Here is a 21,341-nt window from a genome sequence, read left to right as displayed (position 1 = left end):
ACGAAGAAAAAAGACCACGGATCAGAGAGCCTTGGGAACTATGATTTATTCTACAGTGGAGTGCCGAAACATCAGCGTGCACAACAGGGTGTCGCAATTCTGATCCGCAAAAAATTTCGAAAAATTATTAAGAACTAGGAGGCCATCAACGCTCGCATGATTAAGATGAACCTAACTATGCACGGTCACAGAGTCACTGTTTTGGGGGTATACGGGGTCAATGATGATGCTACCATCGCACTTAAGCCTTGGGTCCTGGCTTGGGTCCAACCTACCCGCGGCTTAAGATCCATCATTGACTACGTGATCGTTAAACAGGTAACAAACCTGAAGATCCAGCAGGTGAGAGTATGTAGAGGACTCTCCTGCGGTAGTGACCACTATTTCCTCAGAGCGGAGCTTTTCCCGCTCGTGTGTCGCAGAACGATCAAGGCGATAATCAACAACCGGAGCGACAACGCGTACATCAAGTTCAGTATAACATCGATAGCCTAAAGCACCCGAATGTCAAGGCTCTGTACGCAAAGCGCCTGGATGAAAGGAGGGATGAGAATGGGCCGATCAAAGATTACGAAAAAACGTTCAATTTCTGTAATCTTTATTCCCGTTTGTGACATCCATGAGCCGAATTGTCTTGACTCTCAGTATAAAGGGACTCTAGGGTATACCGGCGGAGTTGATAAAATGTGGCACCGGTAAACTATTTGAATATCTGAGGAAACTTATGCAAGACTGTTTGCATGGTTCCGAATTACCAAAGGATTGGAAGGAATCTTGGATTACTCCCAGTCATAAGAAAGGTAGTAAGCAAGATTGCGATAACTACAGAGGTATATCGGTCACAGGAACCTTGAGCAAGGTCTACGGTAAAATTCTCAAGGCAAAGGTCTAAGAGGTTTGGAGCGGCCAGGAAGCCGAAGAACAGGCTGGTTTTAGAGCCGGTAGGTCTACCGTCGACCATTTGTTCACCATTACCCAGGTCATCGAGAAGAAAAGGGCGGTCAGCCAGGAGCTGCACTTGGTGTTTGTGGATCTTCAGAAAGCTTATGACAGCGTGCCGTTGGTGAAGCTTTGGGAAGCCTTGGAAGGAAGGGGTTTTAGCAAAGGACTTGTGGGGGCAATTAAATCATTTTATAACGGGACGATAGCAAGAGTTAAATCTCGTGGAGAGTTGTCCGGAGGTTTCTTCGTCACAAAAGGGCTAAAACAAGGCTGTTGTTCGTCACCAACACTATTTAAGGTATACCTAGAGCACGTGTTAAAGGAATGGAAAAATAAGGTTGCGGGAATGGGCGTTCCACTCCTTGATGGGCGGACCCTTTATACTCTATGCTTTGCCGATGACCAGATCGTTGTGGCTCAAGATGAAGAAGATGCAGACTACATGACGTGGAAGTTGGTCGAAGAATATCGGAAATGGGGCATGGATGTAAGCGTGTCCAAGACAGAGAAGCTGATCGTGGGAGCAGCGTATCAACGGCAAAGCATAGAGCTTGAGGATGGACGGCGCATCGAAGAGTGTGACGAGTATAAGTATCTCGGTGTCTGGCTAGATCAGAATGGAAGGGTGGATAGAGCAATTAAGGAAAGGATCATCCAGGACAGGAGAGCCATCGCGATGCTGAACGGGGTGCTCTGGGATCAGAGCATCTCAAAGGCAAAAAAGCACCGGATATATGACGCCATCGTTAAAAGTATCGTGCTCTAGGGTAGTGAAGTGTGGCCTTTGACGAAAAGAACGCAAGAAATGTTGAGGGCAACTGAAATGGATTTTTGGCGGCGACCTGCCGGCATTTCGAGACGGGACCGTGTCCGTAATGAGAGAATTCGCCAAGTGATGAAGGTTGAGAAAGATATCGTGCACGACGTCATGTGCAAAGAATGTCTGAGGAGAGGTTTCCCAAACAAGTTTTGGATTGGGTACCACCTGGGAAGAGGCGACGGGGACGTCTCGTAAAGGGTTGGCGGCAGGGCGTTGACGAAGAGATGTTGCGGTGTCAGTTGCCCGATAACCTCTGGGAAGACAGGCATATGTGGCGTTTGGGTGTCGTAGAACGCCAGAGTGTGTTGTAAAGCGACTTTATATATATATTTTGACTTTGGATTTGGAATTCACGGCAAAAAATAAGAACGGGTTGTTCTATGCACTTTTTCCCTAAACCCCCATTTTTTGAAGTTATGGGGCATTTTCGGGGCAATTTTCAATTCGATGCTGTAAGCGGCCAAATTATTCAAATTTCAAAATCTAAGTCTCCTGAGAGGAGAGGTCAATACCTTTTTATTGATGTGCCAGATGACCCATGTTGCTCCAAAGTTTTGGGGACCACGGCCCCCCAAAAATTTTGGGGCTTTGGAGGCTCGTGAGTCGAAAATTTAAAATTGCAAGGGTATGTTTTGATTTCAGATATGGATTCTACGCGAAAAGTTACGAAGAATTAATACGGCGCACGGCCTGTTTCCTCCAAATTTTCTTTTTTGCCCCTTATTATCTCCAAAAATACACGGTTTCTTATGGGGAAATGCGGTTCTTCAGTAATTTGGAGGAAACAGGCCGTGCGCCATATCAATAGACCTCATCAGTAGATCTCACTTGTCAGTGAACCCAACTCAAATCATTTCTTAGTGTTTTTTCTTGTTAAACAGTATCATCTAGAGGAAAAAACCCAGATCCACCGTCATACACCGAAAAACATAACTATTGATCTTTCTACGCCGAAGACCCCGCGAAACCCTGCTTTTGAGGAAGTTTATATTTTTCTAATGTCACTAATAAACTCAGTATATCAAGAGTAAGCACCAATTCGAATGTGACTAGGTGCATTAACGTCACCAAATTCTGAAAAATCTATTTATTTTTCAGAATTTTGGAGCGGCTGCAGCCTCCTGAAAAAGCGTTCTTGAGAAAAGTTTCATAGAAGAAGAAAGTCTTATTTTGACTCAAAGAACACGCTCCTGCACACAGGTGTTTTAACCTTTGATCACTCTGCATACATGAGGCAATATTGCACGGGATAGTTTGAGAAATCCATCTGAAAAATTCGCAACCCGATAGCGATGCTATCAATTTTTTTTGTAATTTTGAAGGGAAATAATGCAATCCGAGTCGTTTTTCGATGCACTAACGGGAGATGGACACTAGAACCATGATCTTATGTACTCTTTTACAATGAACAAGTTCACATTTTGTGAGCATGTCAATCCCTCTCTTGTCATTTCAAACTGAACTTAGAGTATTCACATTTTTAGCGAGTTAATAGCTGTGCTAGTGTGCTCAGCCACCTGGAAACGAATAAAGACCAAGAATCGTCCATCTCCTGTTGGTGCAAGATTGCATAACTTCCCTTCAAAATTACAGGAGAAAATTGATAACATCGCTGTCATGTTAGCCTTAAGAAAACTATCAAACCTTTTATTGTAGCTTAATGAGACTCTAATTACTTTATCTCTGTTTGGTAGGCGACTTTTTGTAGAGGAAAAAGAGACTTGCTTCCGTAATTTGACGAATAATCATGGCCTCCCTGACCTTCCTAATCGATCACCGATTCATGCTGAGGAATACCTCAGCCCACCCGATCTCTTTACAAGGAATAGCGAAATGCTCTTCAGTACCATACATGTTTCAGACAGTTTCCTTTTTGCTTCACCTTTGGAGTGGGACAATAATCCTGACTATTTCTAGACAAGGGAAGCTGTAAAAAGTTTGCGTGTGCTCAACGATTCCGCCGAAAGGGCCGTCCGACACATGCAAACATGAAGCCGATCGTTCGCTAAAAAAGAGGATAAATATCAAAATTTGCTTTTAACTTCTCAAACTTGCGAAAAGAAAGTGAACCTAAAAAAGAAAATGAAAAGTCTGTAAATTCTTTGAGGTGTTCGTGATACTTTCATGTCTGTATAAACCCAAATATTTTGGCTTAATGTTTTTTTACATCCGTACCACATCTATCGTCTACCTGGTACATAATTGACTTTAATGTGCCTCACTTTCCTTATAGGTCGTTTTACTTGTTGAATGAACAAAAAGACCACTTTGGGTTTCCGCGGACTGACGTCGCGTCGCACTATGGTCCGAATAGCCGGTTTAAGCGGCATTAAATCAGATATGTATGTTTAAACCTCGCAACATGAGTTTTCAGGGGTTTTTAGGGTCGCTGAGTGCAAAAATGATAATATTCTTCAGGAAAACTCCATCTTTAACATTTTTATACTTTATATAACTGTGGTAATATTTTGTTCACAAACCTTAAATTGAGGCACACAGTTTAAGTCGACGCGGTGGAGCAGTTGACATTGCGTCTCCCTGCTCTTCTTGAGATCCTGGGTTCGATTCTCGGTAAATTTTTTTTTTTTTTTTATAAGTTTAAAAATTAATTTTACATTGGATGGACTGTAAGAAGCTAAAAGTAGAGCCTCGTCAAACACTACTATCAAGGGAACTTGAAAAAGACAGCTCAGGATAATACTTCTACGTTTCATGGCTTCAGAGGCCTACTTTCAAGTCCCACCGATCAGCCGTTTGAACTTGTTTTCGTCTGCCAAGCTAAACTTAAGCTTAAATATATCCATTTTGATAGATTATTTGTTTGAAACATGGGTAAACGTAAAAAAAAAGGTTACGGGACCTCAAAGTGGCTTCCTAAGACAATTTCATTGCTCGGGAGCCTTACTTTCAAGTCCCACCGATCAACCGTTTAGACTTGTTTTCGTCTGCCAAGCTACACTTATGCTAACATATATCTACACTGATAGATTATATGTTTGAAACACTTAAAACTTCAAAAAAAAAAACTTTTACGGGGCCTCAAAGTAGCCTCCCGAGGCGATTCTTTGCTGTTCTTGAGCACAAGTTTCAATTGGTCCCGATCAACCCCATCAACTCGTATTATTCTGCCTGGGCAGATTTAGGCTCTAATGCATTCGATTTGCTAGAATATGACAATGGAACATGATAAAAGTCATCGTCAATGGCATATGATAGCTAATTGTTGTAAGTGATAAGAAACGCGAAAACGTCTTTTTCATGAGAAATAACTTGAGGCGATTGTGTGTGATTGATCTGCCACTCAGACTAAAAGGTAGTCTAGAGTCATGACAATAACTTCCGAGTAAAATTACGAGGTGCTCAGAGGTGCAAAGGAGATTTTTTGGGTCCTACTTTTGCGAATTTATTGAAAAAAGTGACTATGTCTAGGGGTTAATCTAGAACATTAGATATGATGAAAAAGAACAGTTTCAGCATGAAACATCTTAAACTTATCTTATATTTTGTGAATCAAGAGCCCAAACACTTTCAGGTACGGTGAAACGACGAAAACAAGCCCTTAAACACAGCACTGCCGCTCGGTAACTGGAATCGCACTCATAAAGTGCTCCGCGCGCCGCACTTCCCAGGCTTGGCACATCTTTATTAGTGCTTTAATCGAAGTGAAATTTTACAGGAGTTTTCTCTACAGTATGTACTATCGATCTACCGCTTAAAATCTAACTTTTTCCAAACTTCACTTTTTCGATTTATTGCCGCTTAAACCGGCTATTCGGACCATAGTGCGTCGTGGCGTCAGGTAGGCATACGTATGCGCGCTGCAGCAAATATTTTTCAGAGGCTACTTATGCCTTTAAAATACACGAAACGGCGAAACGGACAAGATTGTCGCCCAACGTTCCGTAACTTTTCATTTCCACTTCAGAATGACACCTTAAAATTGCATAAATTTAAACTTTGCACTTAGGCTCTTTTTGTCCCGTGGGAGGAGGGTTAAAATTAAAATTTTTGAATTTTTCGATAAGTATGTTCATTTTTACAACAGAGAGAAAAATTTTTGAGATAGCACTTTTCGAATTTGGAAAAATCCTATATTTTTTTTGTATATTAAAATGCAAAGTTCCGAATCTTGGGGCATTAACTTTGAGAGAGCCACCGGACCGATTTGCGTGTTTTTTTACTTTCTCGCTCCCATAGGGTAGAGAGGAAGTATTGTCATCCTCCAAAAAAAAAAAAAAAAAAAAGTTGAAATTTCATCATTTCTAGACGTTTTAAGGTCCCAGGAGTAAAAATAACCATACTTGAAAAAATGTGTGTCCGTCCGTGTGGCGTCCCCCAAATCTGTCTACAGCGATATCTCAGAATCTATCTGTTCGATTTCATTCAAAATTGGCACAGGACACCATATCTATGGTCTCCTTATGCACGTCCAACGATTTTGAGGTACGCTAAAATTTGGGGGGGCTACGCTCAATTGTCCATTTTTAGCAAAATCACACGGAAAGCTCATTTTGAAAGACTGTAAATTTTGAAAAATGTCTTTAATTCTTTAACAATGGGCATCAAGCACATCACCTGGGTCATTAATTTAAGTTCCAAAAAGATCTTTGGACTAAACTCAAAATTCAAGAGATACGAGGCCCAAAAGTAGGGCACTTTGCTCCGCGAAACAGCTCATTTTCAAGGACTGTAAATTTGAAAAAAAATAAAAAAAAATGCCTTCAATTCTTCGAAAGTTGGCATAAGAGCACCACCTGGTTCATTAATTTAAGTTCCTACGAGGTCTTTGGACTAAACTAAAAATTGAAGGGTTACGCGTCATATAGCGAGGAGAGCACTTCGGTCACACGGAGAGCTCATGGACTGTAGATTTTGAAAAACTGCCTTTAATTCTTTGAAAGTTGGCTCAAAAGCACCATCTGAGTCATTAATTTAAGTTCCTAAAGGATTCATGGACTAATCTCATAATTGCAGAGGGGCCGATAGGAAACGCTCAATTCTCTGATAAATGAGTCGGAGCGCTTCTAGATAATAGCAGCAAACGCTTTGAGTCAGGTGAAACCTAGGAATTCAAATGCATTATATAATGCATCATATACTATTTCCAAAATTACTCCGTAGGTAATCACAAAGCAAAATTAGACAACTAATTAGATACATACTCACATTACAAAGGTACTATGAATCATCAAGCTAACGCCAAGAACTGACACTTAGATCTTTATTAAAAACTAATATGTTTGTTGTTAATGAATTTAGAATCCCGGCAGATTCCATCTTTTGCGGTTCCTTTTTACGAGGTACTAAGCACAAATATAATGTAATAATTCGGCACAAATATGACTGATTTAATGCTTGTTAATGAAGGAGGTTATAATTGTTATAACGTGACGTTTGTTGACTTGTCTCTGGTTGACGTTTGTCGATGGCGCTCTCTATTGTTTTCGCTTTGAGTTACGGGGATACGCGGTAAGGAGATGGCGCTCCTGGCGGGCGTGTCGTGAACCTTCCAGCAGGTAGATTCGCCCGCCAAATTTAAAATTTGGGAGATGCTAAGCGAAAACCGTTTAGTTTTAAGACTATTTGAACATCGAATAGTCATTCTACCCATTCAAGTAGATATTTGATGGCTTTTGACCGTGCTTAAGGAGAGATTATAATATAAAATCGTATCTGAAGTATGATGTCAATGAATCTAATGGATCCTAATGAATCGTAGAAAAGCTAAGATTTTTACGGATCGCCATATTTGACAGGAGACTTAGTTAATCAATTACATATTTAATTGAAGATGCCTCATAAAATCAACAAGTCGAGTCCGAATATATGAATTCACCACATATCGCGAAGACATTTACAATGAAGTTCAATGGTTTGAATAAAAATTTCATAACTATTATCCTGTGATCAAAATTCCAATCAAACTTTATGATTTTGTAAAATTGGCAGTATTTTTCTAAATATTCCAGTAAAAGTGTCTATGCCGGCGCGAAGCGCCGGCTCGAGCGAGAAGGTCCCGTGCGGTCCCCGCACCAATCCGCTAAGCGGATGGGGGGGCGAAGCCCCCCAAATGCCGGCGCGTAGCGCCGGTACGCGGCGCGAAGCGCCGCGCATAAATTGGCCGGAGGCCAATTTTTTTTTAAATGAAAGCCCCTGAGCTGTAGATTTGCAGGCTGTGATCGTTTTTTCGATTTTCTCAAATTTTCTCCCATAATTTTCTCAAATTTTCTTCGATGCATTAAAACGGAGGTCCGAATCTTGGGGCATTAACTTTGAGAGAACCACCGGACCGATTTGCGTGATCTTTTTTTTAAATGAAAGCCCCTGAGCTGTAGATTTGCAGGCTGTGATCGTTTTTTTCGATTTTCTCAAATTGTCTTACTTTTATCGACGAGTGAAGTTTAGCTGGGCTCAAATTTTCTCCCATTTATTCAGACTAAAGTCCGCATTTTGGGACATTAACTTTGAGAGAACCACCGGACCGATTTGCATGGGGTTTTTTTAAATGAAAGCTTCTGATCTGTAGATTTGCAGGCTGTAATTGTTTTTTCGATTTTCTCAAATTTTCTTACTTTTATCGACGAGTAAAGTTCAGCTGTTTCGAGCGGTCATCTGGCCGCTACCTGCTTGCCCGTCCCTAGATACCCCCCCTAGGTTCTCAGCCACCCCTCCCACCACGTTCTTTCGGCTATCTCCGTTTTCTTTCGTATAGCTTTCCTCCCACCAACCTCAAAGAAGGTTTGGGTCGCATTGTCGTTCGTCACTCACCAAGTCGCCACCCACATTCCGTCGCAATCTCTCGGCTCCACTTCTTGATAGGCATCCTGGCGGTTTGACTGACCCTGACTTATTAACTGCAGCGGTGCGCACACGTATTGCTTACAACATGTATTGTTATGGACATTTCATTCTTATTTGTTCTTTTCTCTTTCCAACTTTGTTTCAAATTTGCTTGATACTTCGTTTCTTCCTCTCTCTTTATTTTGTTGGTCGGTCGACTACGTTGATCGGCTTTTTGCTATTGAAAGCACATTAAGACTTCATGGATTTTCAATATCATCATTTGATCTTCCGGAATTGCTTCCAATTAACCTGAATCTTCAAGGGTCGGAGCCTGACTCTCCTCCCCCTAAAACTATGATTCCATGATTTCTGCCGCTAACCCAGAGCAACATCAAATTATTTCTGAAATAATTAGTCTCATCCAAAATCCATCTTACACGTGTAATGCGATTTTCATTGATGGTCCAGGAGGATCGGGAAAAACTTTCGTTTAAGAATGTCTTACTGCGTATTGTAAAAAGGAAAACTTAGACGTCATCTCCGTTGCTTGTAGACCGAGAGCTCATGACGATTCGTTCAACCGGAATAATATAAATTTGCCACCCACCTCATTCGAAGCGGATTTTGGTGTGTAAAAAGAAATGGGCGGTCTGGCAGGTCAAACCGGTTGCATTAAGAAAGTTTTAGGCCCCTAAAAAGCCCAAAAATTGCTCGGATTTTGACCGGAAACATATACACTTGAAATTGGGCTCATTTAACGCGGAAAACCTTCCTGATTAAGGATCAGTCGGTCTGGCAGCCGAAATCGGTTGCTTAAGGGCCGCCAGACCGATTCAAAGTTGGAAAAAAAGTGCTCAAATTTCAACCGGAAACATATACATTTGATATTGGGCTCATTTAACGCGGAAAACCTTCCTGATTAAGGATCAGTCGGTCTGGCAGCCGAAATCGGTTGCTTAAGGGCCGCCAGACCGAACTTTCTCCGGAAATTCTTGATTAATTAATTATATATATATATAAGGTGGCCCAGACCTACTATTCCAGGCCTTTTTTCAAGGAAAACTGGTTTTGATGTTTTGAGAAGTGGTCAGTGGAATAGGGAATGGACCAAAAAGAATCCAAATTTCATATATTCAGGACCCCTCACGATCCTTTAGGGGGTATTTTTGGGGGGGCCCCCCTTGTAACTAAAAATTGCGTTGAAAAACGTGGTCATTTAAGTTCAATGAGAATGGAGTCCACGCAAAAGTTCAATAAGTATGGAGTAAAATAATATTCCGTCTCTCAATTTTCAATCAAATTAAAGACCCTCCAAAGAGAGAGGGGGGGGGGGGCGGCTGCGGCTGGTGTTACCGTGCTTAAGCTCCCCACGATGAACACCAGTTTTCTTTCAAATGAACTAACATCCCTGGAAAAGCTGCAATTCTGAGCTATTATAGGGTAACTTTTCATGAGAAACACGATATTTTAGGTTTAAAAGACCTAAGAGGACTCCCCAAGGTCATGCGGGGAAAGGGCGCACTGCGCAAGCCCCGTTTGTCCTCTCCATGTCAAAAGCCTAACCTTAACTGTTCAAGAGAAACACGCATGTTGAGGTTTAAGATTCCCAAAATGCTTCCCACAGTAGGATGTGTCTTTTTCGCAAAAGTTTCAAATAGTCCCGCTCCACCGGGTTTTCCTGGTGATGCCTGGCATTAGGATCGCCTACTAAAAATTGGAACTTGATTGGACAATTTTTGGACCTACCGGTACATTTAAAACGCAATTTCTGCACTAAAAACAGCATTAATCATTGTTAGTTTATCGGTCGTTGTAGACTTTTCAGCTTTCTCTGTTTATTTTTTCTATTTACGTGAATCCGCAGCAAAAGTCTCTAGCATAGGGCTGGTATCATTGGTATTTACGTGTTAAATATGTCTCATAAGATGAGAGAGGAAGATCCTCTCAGGGGAGGATATTGTTACGAATCTTTCCGTAAATTCATCTTTTATGATAAAAAGTATTATCTTAAAGAGATAAAGATTATGATAATATCATGCTCCTGCTCTGTTCTATATTATGTAAAACAACACACTAAGGACAACTCTTGTGGTACTAAGTGCGGCAATTGCATTTTAGGTGTTCCTCAGCCCACCGCGTGGGAGGGCAATTGCTATTCCGAGACCAAATCTGTTTCAATATTTTTAAGCTACGCAAAAATTAGTGACACGTGTAAGACCATGATGTTTCTTCAGACTTTCAATTCGCCAATAGGGAGGGCAAACTTCGAAAAAATGGATGTCTGCTGTTAAAATCCGGTTTTTGAGGTCATTTCATCCCGCCGTTCGAGAGGTAGGTAATCATTTAAGACCAGATACGAGTATCTTAAAATATTTTACTCTGCACCGGAGTTAAATGATGAAAAATAATGGGTGTCGATAGTATCTACAGCTTCCACGTAAACACTTGTCCAATCGGCAAAGACCGTAAGAATGCGGGTTCCTCAAATTAAAGCGCGAGAACTTTCCCCCGTTTGCGGCATCATGTGACCTTGCTGTGAGGGACTCCAATTTTTTACAGTCCTTCACATTAAATAATACCGATCCAGGGGATGCTGCTTAAGAAATTCCATTATTCACCCTGCTGTCGTTAGATAAGAGCCATACCCTACTGCAGGGACGTCATCTCAGGCTGGTCATACAGACCAATAGGTCGACTTAATAGTATCATGAGAGGCACATAAACCCACGATTAAAAACAACCCAATTTTGTTTTCGATTCTTCGCTTTATTGTAAACTTAGGAAAATATAATAAGATACTTTGTAGTCGTTCCGATTAAGAAGAGGAGATGTAGAAGAGAGAAAAAATCGCAAGAAGTCCCCATTTTTGTCAATTTTCACCGCCATACCGGTACAGAACCAGCTGAGAAAAAAAGTTCAGTCGTGTGAACGGTGTTCACACGTTTTTAGTGCAGAAATTGCGTTTTAAGTGTACCGGTAGGTCCAAAAATTGTCCAATCAAGTTCCAATTTTTAGTAGGCGATCCTAATGCCAGGCATCACCAGGAAAACCCGGTGGAGCGGGACTATTTGAAACTTTTGCGAAAAAGACACATCCTACTGTGGGAAGCATTTTGGGAATCTTAAACCTCAACATGCGTGTTTCTCTTGAACAGTTAAGGTTAGGCTTTTGACATGGAGAGGACAAACGGGGCTTGCGCAGTGCGCCCTTTCCCCGCATGACCTTGGGGAGATCCTCTTAGGTCTTTTAAACCTAAAATATCGTGTTTCTCATGAAAAGTTACCCTATAATAGCTCAGAATTGCAGCTTTTCCAGGGATGTTAGTTCATTTGAAAGAAAACTGGTGTTCATCGTGGGGAGCTTAAGCACGGTAACACCAGCCGCAGCCGCCCCCCCCCCCCCCTCTCTCTTTGGAGGGTCTTTAATTTGATTGAAAATTGAGAGACGGAATATTCTTTTACTCCATACTTATTGAACTTTTGCGTGGACTCCATTCTCATTGAACTTAAATGACCACGTTTTTCAACGCAATTTTTAGTTACAAGGGGGGCCCCCCCAAAAATACCCCCTAAAGGATCGTGAGGGGTCCTGAATATATGAAATTTGGATTCTTTTTGGTCCATTCCCTATTCCACTGACCACTTCTCAAAACATCAAAACCAGTTTTCCTTGAAAAAAGGCCTGGAATAGTAGGTCTGGGCCACCTTATATATATATAATTAATTAATCAAGAATTTCCGGAGAAAGTTCGGTCTGGCGGCCCTTAAGCAACCGATTTCGGCTGCCAGACCGACTGATCCTTAATCAGGAAGGTTTTCCGCGTTAAATGAGCCCAATATCAAATGTATATGTTTCCGGTTGAAATTTGAGCACTTTTTTTCCAACTTTGAATCGGTCTGGCGGCCCTTAAGCAACCGATTTCGGCTGCCAGACCGACTGATCCTTAATCAGGAAGGTTTTCCGCGTTAAATGAGCCCAATTTCAAGTGTATATGTTTCCGGTCAAAATCCGAGCAATTTTTGGGCTTTTTAGGGGCCTAAAACTTTCTTAATGCAACCGGTTTGACCTGCCAGACCGCCCATTTCTTTTTACACACCAAAATCCGCTTCGAATGAGGTGGGTGGCAAATTTATATTATTCCGGTTGAACGAATCGTCATGAGCTCTCGGTCTATTGGACAGGTATCGTCGCATTGTTGCTACCTAACGGTCGGCCGGTTCATAGCAAATTCAAAATTCCTTCGGTTCTGAATGAGGATTCTGTGTCAAGTCTGACGGTTAGCTCAGGAGAGGCTGAGACTATTCGGAAAACAACGATCATTTTTTGGGGTGAAGCTCTCATGGTTATCACGCATGCTCTGGCATGCATCGACCGACTTCTTAGAGAATGGGTAATGATATCCCTTTTCGAGGAAAAATTGTCGTCTAGGGTGGTGATTTTAGACAGGTTTTACCCGTTGTTCCGCATGCTTCTCGCCAAACATTGGTGCAAAATGCAATCAAATTCTCACCACTTTGACCTCTTTTCAAAATCAGAAAACTTACTCAAAATATGAGAACTTTGCAAAATTTTAACTCGAAATAGGTGATGGTGTTTACCTTTCTGCTAAAAAAGGCCATGCCGGAATTCATTGATTTACCGACAAGCAGTATTACTGAAACTGATATTATTACTGAAATTTATGGAAAAGGTAGCTTCCTCATGTTCGAACGTAGATTTCACAAACTGCGCAATTCTGGCCCCTAAAAATAAGTATTGCAATGAAATTAACGACAAGGTCGTTGAAGTTCTTTCAGGTGTCTCTAAAACGTACTTCAGTGTTAACAGGCTCATTGTAGAGGAAGAGGGAGAGGCTCTCAATTTTCCCCTCGAATTCTTGGACAGTCTTAATCTTAGTGGCTTACCACCACTTAAACTCACACTTTTGGAGGGGGTTTTTGTCATGCTTTTAAGAAACCTCAACGTTTCTAAAGGTTTATCGAATGGTACCCGTTTGATCGTCTGGAAACGTTATGAAAATTGTCTTGATTTGCAGGTCATTTCCGTCGAGAAGGCCAGTGAAAGAATGTCACTGCCAAGAATTGATTTGTCACCTGCAGACTCCTCTCTCCCTTTCTCTTTTAAGAGGCGACAATTTCCAATTCGCATTGCTTTCTGCATGACCATCATCAAAGCTAAGGGTCAAACACTGAAGCGAGTCGGCATTTATTTACCCCAAACAGTTTTTGGCCGTGGTCAACTATATGTTGCACTCTCACGAGCTACATCGTACAAAAATTTTGAAGTCCAAATTCTTCCCAAAGGCAACCGTACAAAAAACATCGTGCACAAAGAGGTGCTTCGATCTTTTATAAATCCCAAAAGCCTCATAGTCATTAGAAAATTATCAAAAAATAAAAATAAAAAAAAATTAAAAAATAACACAAAAAAAAAGAAAAACCAATAATGCGAGCTTTTTATAACATTTTTCGGTAGAATGGCAGTCTCCACCCTGTAACGCAGAGAGGCAGTTAAATTCCTTGATCTTCTGCCGCAGAATCATCATCATTATTAAATAGATTCAACTAATCGCTCCGATTCCAAATAAGCTACTGCACCACCATTGCTAGCTGTGGAGGGCGCCCGTAGGGCGCCCGGAGCAGCTAGTCCAAAAATAAAACACACCCTAACCACCTCCGGCCTCCCCCCCTCCTCCTTTTCTCTAGGACATTAGGCATTTGGCAGGCAATCATTTCCCATTTTGACAAAAAGGGAGAAAAACTTTTACCGATTTCAAAACGTAAAGGCATCAAAATTATCGGAAGCACAGGAAAATTACCACCAGACGGTAAAAGCACCGGCAACCCTCGACGATCGATAACCATTTTCATTGCCAGGTGATTTTTACGAGTTTTCTTCCTTGGTTAACCGACTTACAGACTAGTTGCAGTAACAGCGTTCAAAAAAGATTTTCATCAGTTCACCATGGGGACTGTCAATTCCGAAATCCCGATACACTCCAATAGGGCCGCTCTAGTCACAAACGGGCGGCTTTATTGAAGCTGCGCGAGCTTCAAATCAAAGTACCTATTGTGGCCTCGTATATCCATCCTATGGGTTATCTGGCTCATAAGACTTATATGAAAAAAAAACTCATGTTCACCATCTCCGACAATTTCGAAAGCGGTAGGGGTCTTATTATTGTTACTATTTTTTAACGGAAATGTTTCGATAGCTTTCCAAAAACAGGGAGAGCACCGCTACGCTCCACTAATATAAATTCTGAATGAGTAGATATCATCAGCTTTACCTTGACAAGCTCCTTCAGACGTTCTCTGGTGTAGACATTTCCGATCTCCTCGCCCAAGCACCAGTCGAGGATCTTGCTGATAGGGAAGGACAGCGGGAACGTGAGTACCATGACCACCTTCGTGATGCAGATGGTCTTGGCCCCGATGGCCAGCCCGTGTCGCGAACAGACGGCCTGCGGCGAAATCTCGCCAAAGATGACGATAGCCAGCGTTGATGTAATGACAGCGACGAGCCCTGACGTGAGATCGTCCATAAGGATGGTGAACGTGGAGTTGACCATGACGTTGCCCAGGAGGATGGAACAGAGCAAGAAGTTGCCGTGTTCCCGGACCGGGTAGATAGCGCGGGCGTAGCGGCGCTCGGCGTCCGTGCCTGTGTTGCAGATTATTTTTAGGTCCGTCCGGTTCAGGGACATCAGACCCAGGTTGAGCCCCGAGAAGAGGCACGAGAAGGAAAGGCACACCAGGATGATGATAATGGCTAGCCAGAGGGGGATCAACTTCTGATAGGTGCGCAGCGCGATGAACTTCTCCGAGCCGAGGTGCTTCCACACAGAGTTCATCGTTCTGTTGTGCATCGAGAGGTCTTTTGAGCAGAAATACAGCGTCAGACCTGCGTCTTCGGGCACTTTGATAGTGATGAGCACTGAGGTCTCTGAGTCCTCCAGTTGCACCTGCGCATATAAACAGAACTCTTAATGATTAATTTCAGCACTGGACAAGCCACTTCGAGGCTCGATTGAACAACAGAGACGTTTCTGAAGTCATAGTTGCAAAAAAAGACGTGCCGTTAAATAGGAATGGATCAAACATATATGTACATTCAGCCATTCAATCAATCAATTTTCGATACATGGATAGATTTCGATATTTATGAGGACTTGGGAATTGCTTCCTCTTTTCAGTTCCGACATGGAAATGTTTGGTCTTCAGGCCAATTTGTACACGCTACCGATAATTAAACATCAAAAGATGCTTACGAGGAAGGGAAAGCAGACAATTTTATGATAAAACACATATAAGGGCACGCGTTACGCAAGAGACGCTTAAGTTAATTTTCACTATTTCCAAAGAGGGTGTTATAACGCCCTCTTTGGAACCACTTTCTTCTTTGGCTTAGGATGGGTCTTTCCCCATTCTCACACGATATTTCTTCAGAAATCTTAGAGCAAGCAGTGCTCCCTTTACTTACATGGACCGTACGCCACTGAAAGTACATTAGAGTACTTTTATAGACAGAGTGTGGCCATTTCAATGCCGGTTTTTCATTGGTCGAGTGAAAACAAGCTGACGATATTCTCACACCCGTAGATAAACAAATAAGAGGGCTGTTATGAGCAAGCAAGTTTGAGGTTATGCATATCTTACATCCTCCTGTGATAAGGGCGCAAAGGTTGAAAGGTTTTCATGTGTTTTTCATGTGTTATTAGTAGATATGCTGGTTTAATTGATTATGCCGTATAATTGAAAGGACCCCGCACACCTCTTATGGGAAGCTGCACCATGAGTAAACCTTTATAGTTTTTAACCATTCGATTCTCCTCAAGATGCTGATCAAAAGTTAGTGTTGCGCCAACTTTCTACGATGCACCGTTTTCGCAAAAAACAGCCGAGAAGATTCAATTATTCGGAGAAAAAAAACCAGAAAGATTCCTCATTTCAGCACTCGAGTGCTGTGTGTCAAGGAGATCAGGGGAAATCCCGCACCGACCGGCAGTCTTACCTCGGATTCCGCACGCCATTTTGCTCGACCATCCAAATCAGATTCTTGAGGAGCATAAGAACAGGAAAGTCAGAAAAAAACAGTGAACGTCAACCGGACGAGAGCGGGAAGGAGATAGCCCTAGAGTCGGCAGGTACAGATAAGAATACGGACACGGGCTACGTTTTTTCTTTATTTACATCGGGCCTGTTCTCGAGTGCTTTGTTCTTTTTTATTCATTGTCGCTGAATAATTGAATCTTCTCGGCCGTTTTTTGCGAAAACGGTGCATCGTAGAAAATTGGCGCAATAATAACTTTTGATCAGCATCTTAAGGAGAATCGAATGCCATAAAAAAAAATAATGTTTCTTCATGGTGCAGCTTCCCATAAGAGGTGTTCGTGTGCGGGGTCCTTTTTGTCACATTTTAGCTTCTTATCAATGTTACGGTGAGCCGCCATCTTGTTTCTTTATTTACGGCCGTAAGAGCATCATGAAGCCTAAAAACTCGTTGACCAATCAAAATGCGGTACAGTCTTCCTGTAGTAAAACGATGAGAAAGGTCATACTCTGTCAATAAAGGTATTCTAGACAATGACATTTACGTTGAAGGTGCAGCAAAAATGCTTTACAAAGGGGTGTGCGACGTACCGCTTCAATCGCAGTACATTCAAAACTGGAAGCTATATTTCAAACAGGACGTAATTGACACGCTTAATGGTGGGTTTTACGGGCCTAGCAACCCAGAAGACAAACATATTGGGCAACGACGCTGCAACTGGACTCCCGCGAAGTATCGATGGCGTTTCCGTCAAGAGCAGCATTGCATATTTAGAGGCAAGTAGTAACACATACCGTTGGCCTACCGAAAAGGACTCATTTTTACACCCCAAGCGATGAGGCATCAATTATTAATGTTTTCGCTTCTAGGTCACTGTGCGACTAACGGTTGGTCCAAAAGCTTTCTATCCGTAACCTACTTTGTGGCCCGGCCGCACGAATTCAAACGAGTGTAAAGATCAGGGTGCAATTAGTTTCTCTGACTCCGCTTTTCCTTCTTCGCCTTGGTGTGCGTTTCCCTGTCTGCAATTTTGTACTTTTTGCCAGCGGCCTCGCCCCCCTTATATTTGTTTGTGGTTTGTGTTGTTTATCTACTTTTGTTTATGTCGTACCTCCGTTCTTCAGCCCTCGAAATAATGTCAATTACTCGCCCCTGAAACATCCAATCGACGCCCTGAAAAAGGACAATTTTGGTGCGGTTTATGATACCTTTGATCTAGCATGTAGCAAGTGACAGCCATAGCCGCCAAGTCAATGCGAAATTCTACAGGCGTAAACATGTAACAGAATAATTTCAACGGCGACGCTCTTCCATTTTCCTGAATGATACGCTGTGAACATTTTAGCTCATTCTTGTGCCAAGTAAGGCTGTAAAGATGTATTGCAGTTTATAACTCGCCAACTCCGTGCCTAGAACTTTACGGACGAGTATTTTAAATGACTTTTTTTCAAAACTGAACTTTCTTCAACTGTAAACTTCAAATAACCCGAATTCAAATATTCCCTTTTTGGGCGGCAAAATTATACAAATATAAGCACACAGCACCACCTCCCGAGGTTGATTGAATGGAGGTTGGTACATCCGGTCATATTGATGACGTACCGGTGGGAACTCGATCTGGCGGAACTTTCAAACCATTCCGATTGAAGTTAGGTTAACAAATGTAGACGGCCCATGCAATGCGGTAGTGGCGTCAGTTCTTTTGCGCTCACAACCCGCCCTTCACACGTCGATTCGAACTTCGCGCCAATTGAGTTCCCACTAGTGCGTCATCAACAAGGCGTACAAATGGACGAATAAGCTAACCTCCTTTCAATCAATCTTAACCGACCCCTGAATTTAACTGAATCTGGAAGGAAGACAGTGTCATGGAATATGCAGTTGCAGACTGACCGTTGTTTCTAAGCGAGCAAGCCCTACTTAATAATGAAAGGTAAGCAGGTGATACCTGACCTTTAATTGATGTTGCCGTGCCCCTTGACAACAACTTACAAGGGGACCTTACACTCATGCCTTCTCAAAATCGATCGGCGTTTGGCCAAATTGCAGTTCATGAAAATCCATTAGGCACGTCTTTCAGCGTTTTTGCCAATGCCCCCCCGGAAAAGGGTAAAATAATTGACCCCAGTTGTGTCACCTTTTTCGTGAGTTCATGTCTGCCAGCTTTAAAAACTCCCATTGCAATCAGTATGGATCTACTCATCGCTATCACTTTTTAACTCAACTGTTTCGACAGCTTCTTGAAAACCGAACGGACGCCCTTCCTTGTCGCACGATGAGTAGATGGAAACAAATGAGCTGGTTGAGTAATGTTTAATGTTTAATTCCTGCTTTTCTGATATCTAGAGAGCACACAGAGCTCACAGGAATTTTCGCTGCGGAGTTAACTCAACGAGTGTAGCTATTCTCCGACGGGCGGGCGAGGCGGCCATTTTGAGTGACTCGCCGGCACGCGTTTAAATGAGAGCTCAAAAAACGCAACTTACAGCTCGTTTTTCGTGGGTTAATATTGTTAAAAGAAATCGAGGAAAATTCCTGTGAACTCTGTGGACTCCGCAGTTTTCAGATATGGAGGAATTAAACATTACTAAACACGCTCATTTTCGAACAGATTGTTTGCCAAACAGTGGTTCACGGGAAGCAATTTCTTGATCCAACCGATTTCAAATATGGATATCATATTGTGCTTCTTAACTGGTTACTATGCAACCCCAGAGCTGCCGGTGGGTTGAGGAATTTCTTTCGGCAAGTAGAGGAAATGAATATTAGTTGTTTTTACAAGAGCTGATTGAATTAATGTAATTTCAGATGAGTTGGTGATAATTTGATGAATGAGTTTAATACTGGCGGTGTTATTATATATTGTGCTAGCCTTGGCGACAGGGCCTACCTTTGCGACTTCGTCCTTAGGATGTTCGCAGTAGCCGTTACGGTGGCCGCTGCTGGCGGTGAGGGCAAAGACGGTCTGGTTGGTCCAGCCAGAGCCAAAGAGGCGAAACGTGGCCTTAGTGCCTGCCAGGAGCTCGGGGACACCGGCTTCGTCGTACTCGGCCGGCGACTCAGCACTCTCCAGCCGCATCCCGTAAAGGATTACGTCGTCTGACGGCAGAATCGGAGCCGGCGGCGCTTCCACCACCGAGGGCGGCAGCTGCGACACCGCTCTCACACTTCCGAACTCCGACTCCGAGTTCCCGTTTCGACGGGATCGTAGCGCTCCCGTGTCCGACTCCGAGATCGTCCCTGGTTCCACTTCGGAGACTGCACTTGAACCCCATCTGAAACATACGAGAAAACTCAATTTTAGATGGACAACGTCAAATAAACCTGCAACACCTACATTGGGATTTTTCCTTCTTTCCTTCCTTCCGTCTTTTCTTCTTTATTACAATGTAACCACACAGAGGAGTAAATGGCCTTAGATGCTAAAGCACCGCTTCAAAATAAACTTATTTTACTACTACTACTACTACTACTACTACTACTACTACTACTACTACTACTACTACTACTACTACTAATACTACTACTACTACTACAACAACAACTACTACTACTACTACTACTACTACCTTCCTTCTTTTTTTTTTTAAAAAAAAAAAAACGCCCTCCTATTTTTCGAGGGATTCGGGTTACATTTAGGCACACTGAGGCTGAGTTTAGGCTCCGGATCCCAGGAATGGATGAATCCTGAAAAGGTCCATGATTTTCATCCGGGAATATTCTCATACCACCTGCCTGTGGGTGTCGGGTATGAGAGACCCCTGCTACCCTACACCCTGCATTTACGCGGGGATTGGTGCCACTTTCCCGTTAACGCCTCTCTGCACTAGTGCACTCGTATGTACCTACCACCTACGTCTACCCAGTAGGCCTTGTCTCCACGGGACGTTTTCATGGGATTTGTCCCGAGTTCGAATCGCAGGAATGAAACTTCTGGGATTTTTCCCAGTTACCGTCTCCACGGGAAGAGGCTCTTACGGTCCTGCGACTAGTTTGCGCGGGAAGATAACTTAGTTAAAGTCGAGTATTTAACCGGGATTAAAATAATAATTGCACTCAATTGACAATTACACACATCATTTTCACTAAACAAACATGTACGATGGAGTATTCAACAAAATATTGCACAGTTCGTTTACAATTCTTCCTCTCTCAGTGGGTCCTTGGAGTAACAGGACCATACTTGGTACTGGGAAAAATATTGATTAACTCAATATTTTTCCCGACTTCGTAATCGAGATTTTTCCCTGGGACAAATCTCGTGAAACGGCCCGTGGAGATAAGGCCGTAGAGTAGGCGGGACCAGCAGCGTGTTCGGCTCGTGATTCCCGCTGTCTTCTTGGAGAGCGCGGGTTGAAAGCAATCGGACCGGAGGCAGACCGGTCGGGTTCTACGACGGGGCACTGTTGACCGGCTGCACCTTGCGGTGCCAAATAGTTCTGTGTCCCATGGTTGAGAGCAGGTAGGACTTCATTGGAGCGCCCTCGTAACACGGGTGTTCTCTCGGGGCCCTGGGCGGGAGCCACCTGGAATCCCGTCAAGTTTTGGATTGCCAACCATTGATTGCCGTTTGGATTGTCTCTTCACGACCTGTCCCTAAAGACACGGACCCGCCAGTGCACACGAACTCCTTGGGGGTATTAGTGGACCCACCTGGTTCCGCTGGACCCGAGTTCGTCAATCGAAGGCTCCTTAGAGACATTAATGCCTGAACAGGTGATAAAACTTAACTGGATCCAGCGAA

At 42.8% G+C, this 21,341-nt stretch overlaps 1 protein-coding gene across 6 annotated transcripts in view; it reads right to left on the bottom strand.

The window, feature by feature from the left end:
• The window catches only part of LOC109029730 (unextended protein), a 197,435-nt gene that overhangs the window by 135,509 nt on the left and 40,585 nt on the right, over nt 1-21,341 (bottom strand). For all 6 annotated transcript variants that reach the window (XR_011900842.1, XR_011900841.1, XM_072306317.1 and 3 more), the window contains exons 2-3: nt 19,488-19,872; nt 14,835-15,509 (exon numbers count right to left, since the gene is read on the bottom strand). Coding sequence is in view for 4 of the 6 variants with exons in the window: in XM_072306317.1 (XP_072162418.1) it covers nt 14,835-15,509; nt 19,488-19,872 (1,060 nt within the window). In the remaining 2 variants the exon portion in view is untranslated. The remainder of the gene's footprint in view (nt 1-14,834; nt 15,510-19,487; nt 19,873-21,341) is intronic.

Source organism: Bemisia tabaci, chromosome 1 (genome assembly GCF_918797505.1).
Source record: "Bemisia tabaci chromosome 1, PGI_BMITA_v3".
Taxonomy (NCBI): Eukaryota; Metazoa; Arthropoda; class Insecta; order Hemiptera; family Aleyrodidae; genus Bemisia; species Bemisia tabaci.
Note: the sequence above shows the minus strand (reverse complement) of the source record. Positions and strands in the feature narration are given on the sequence as shown.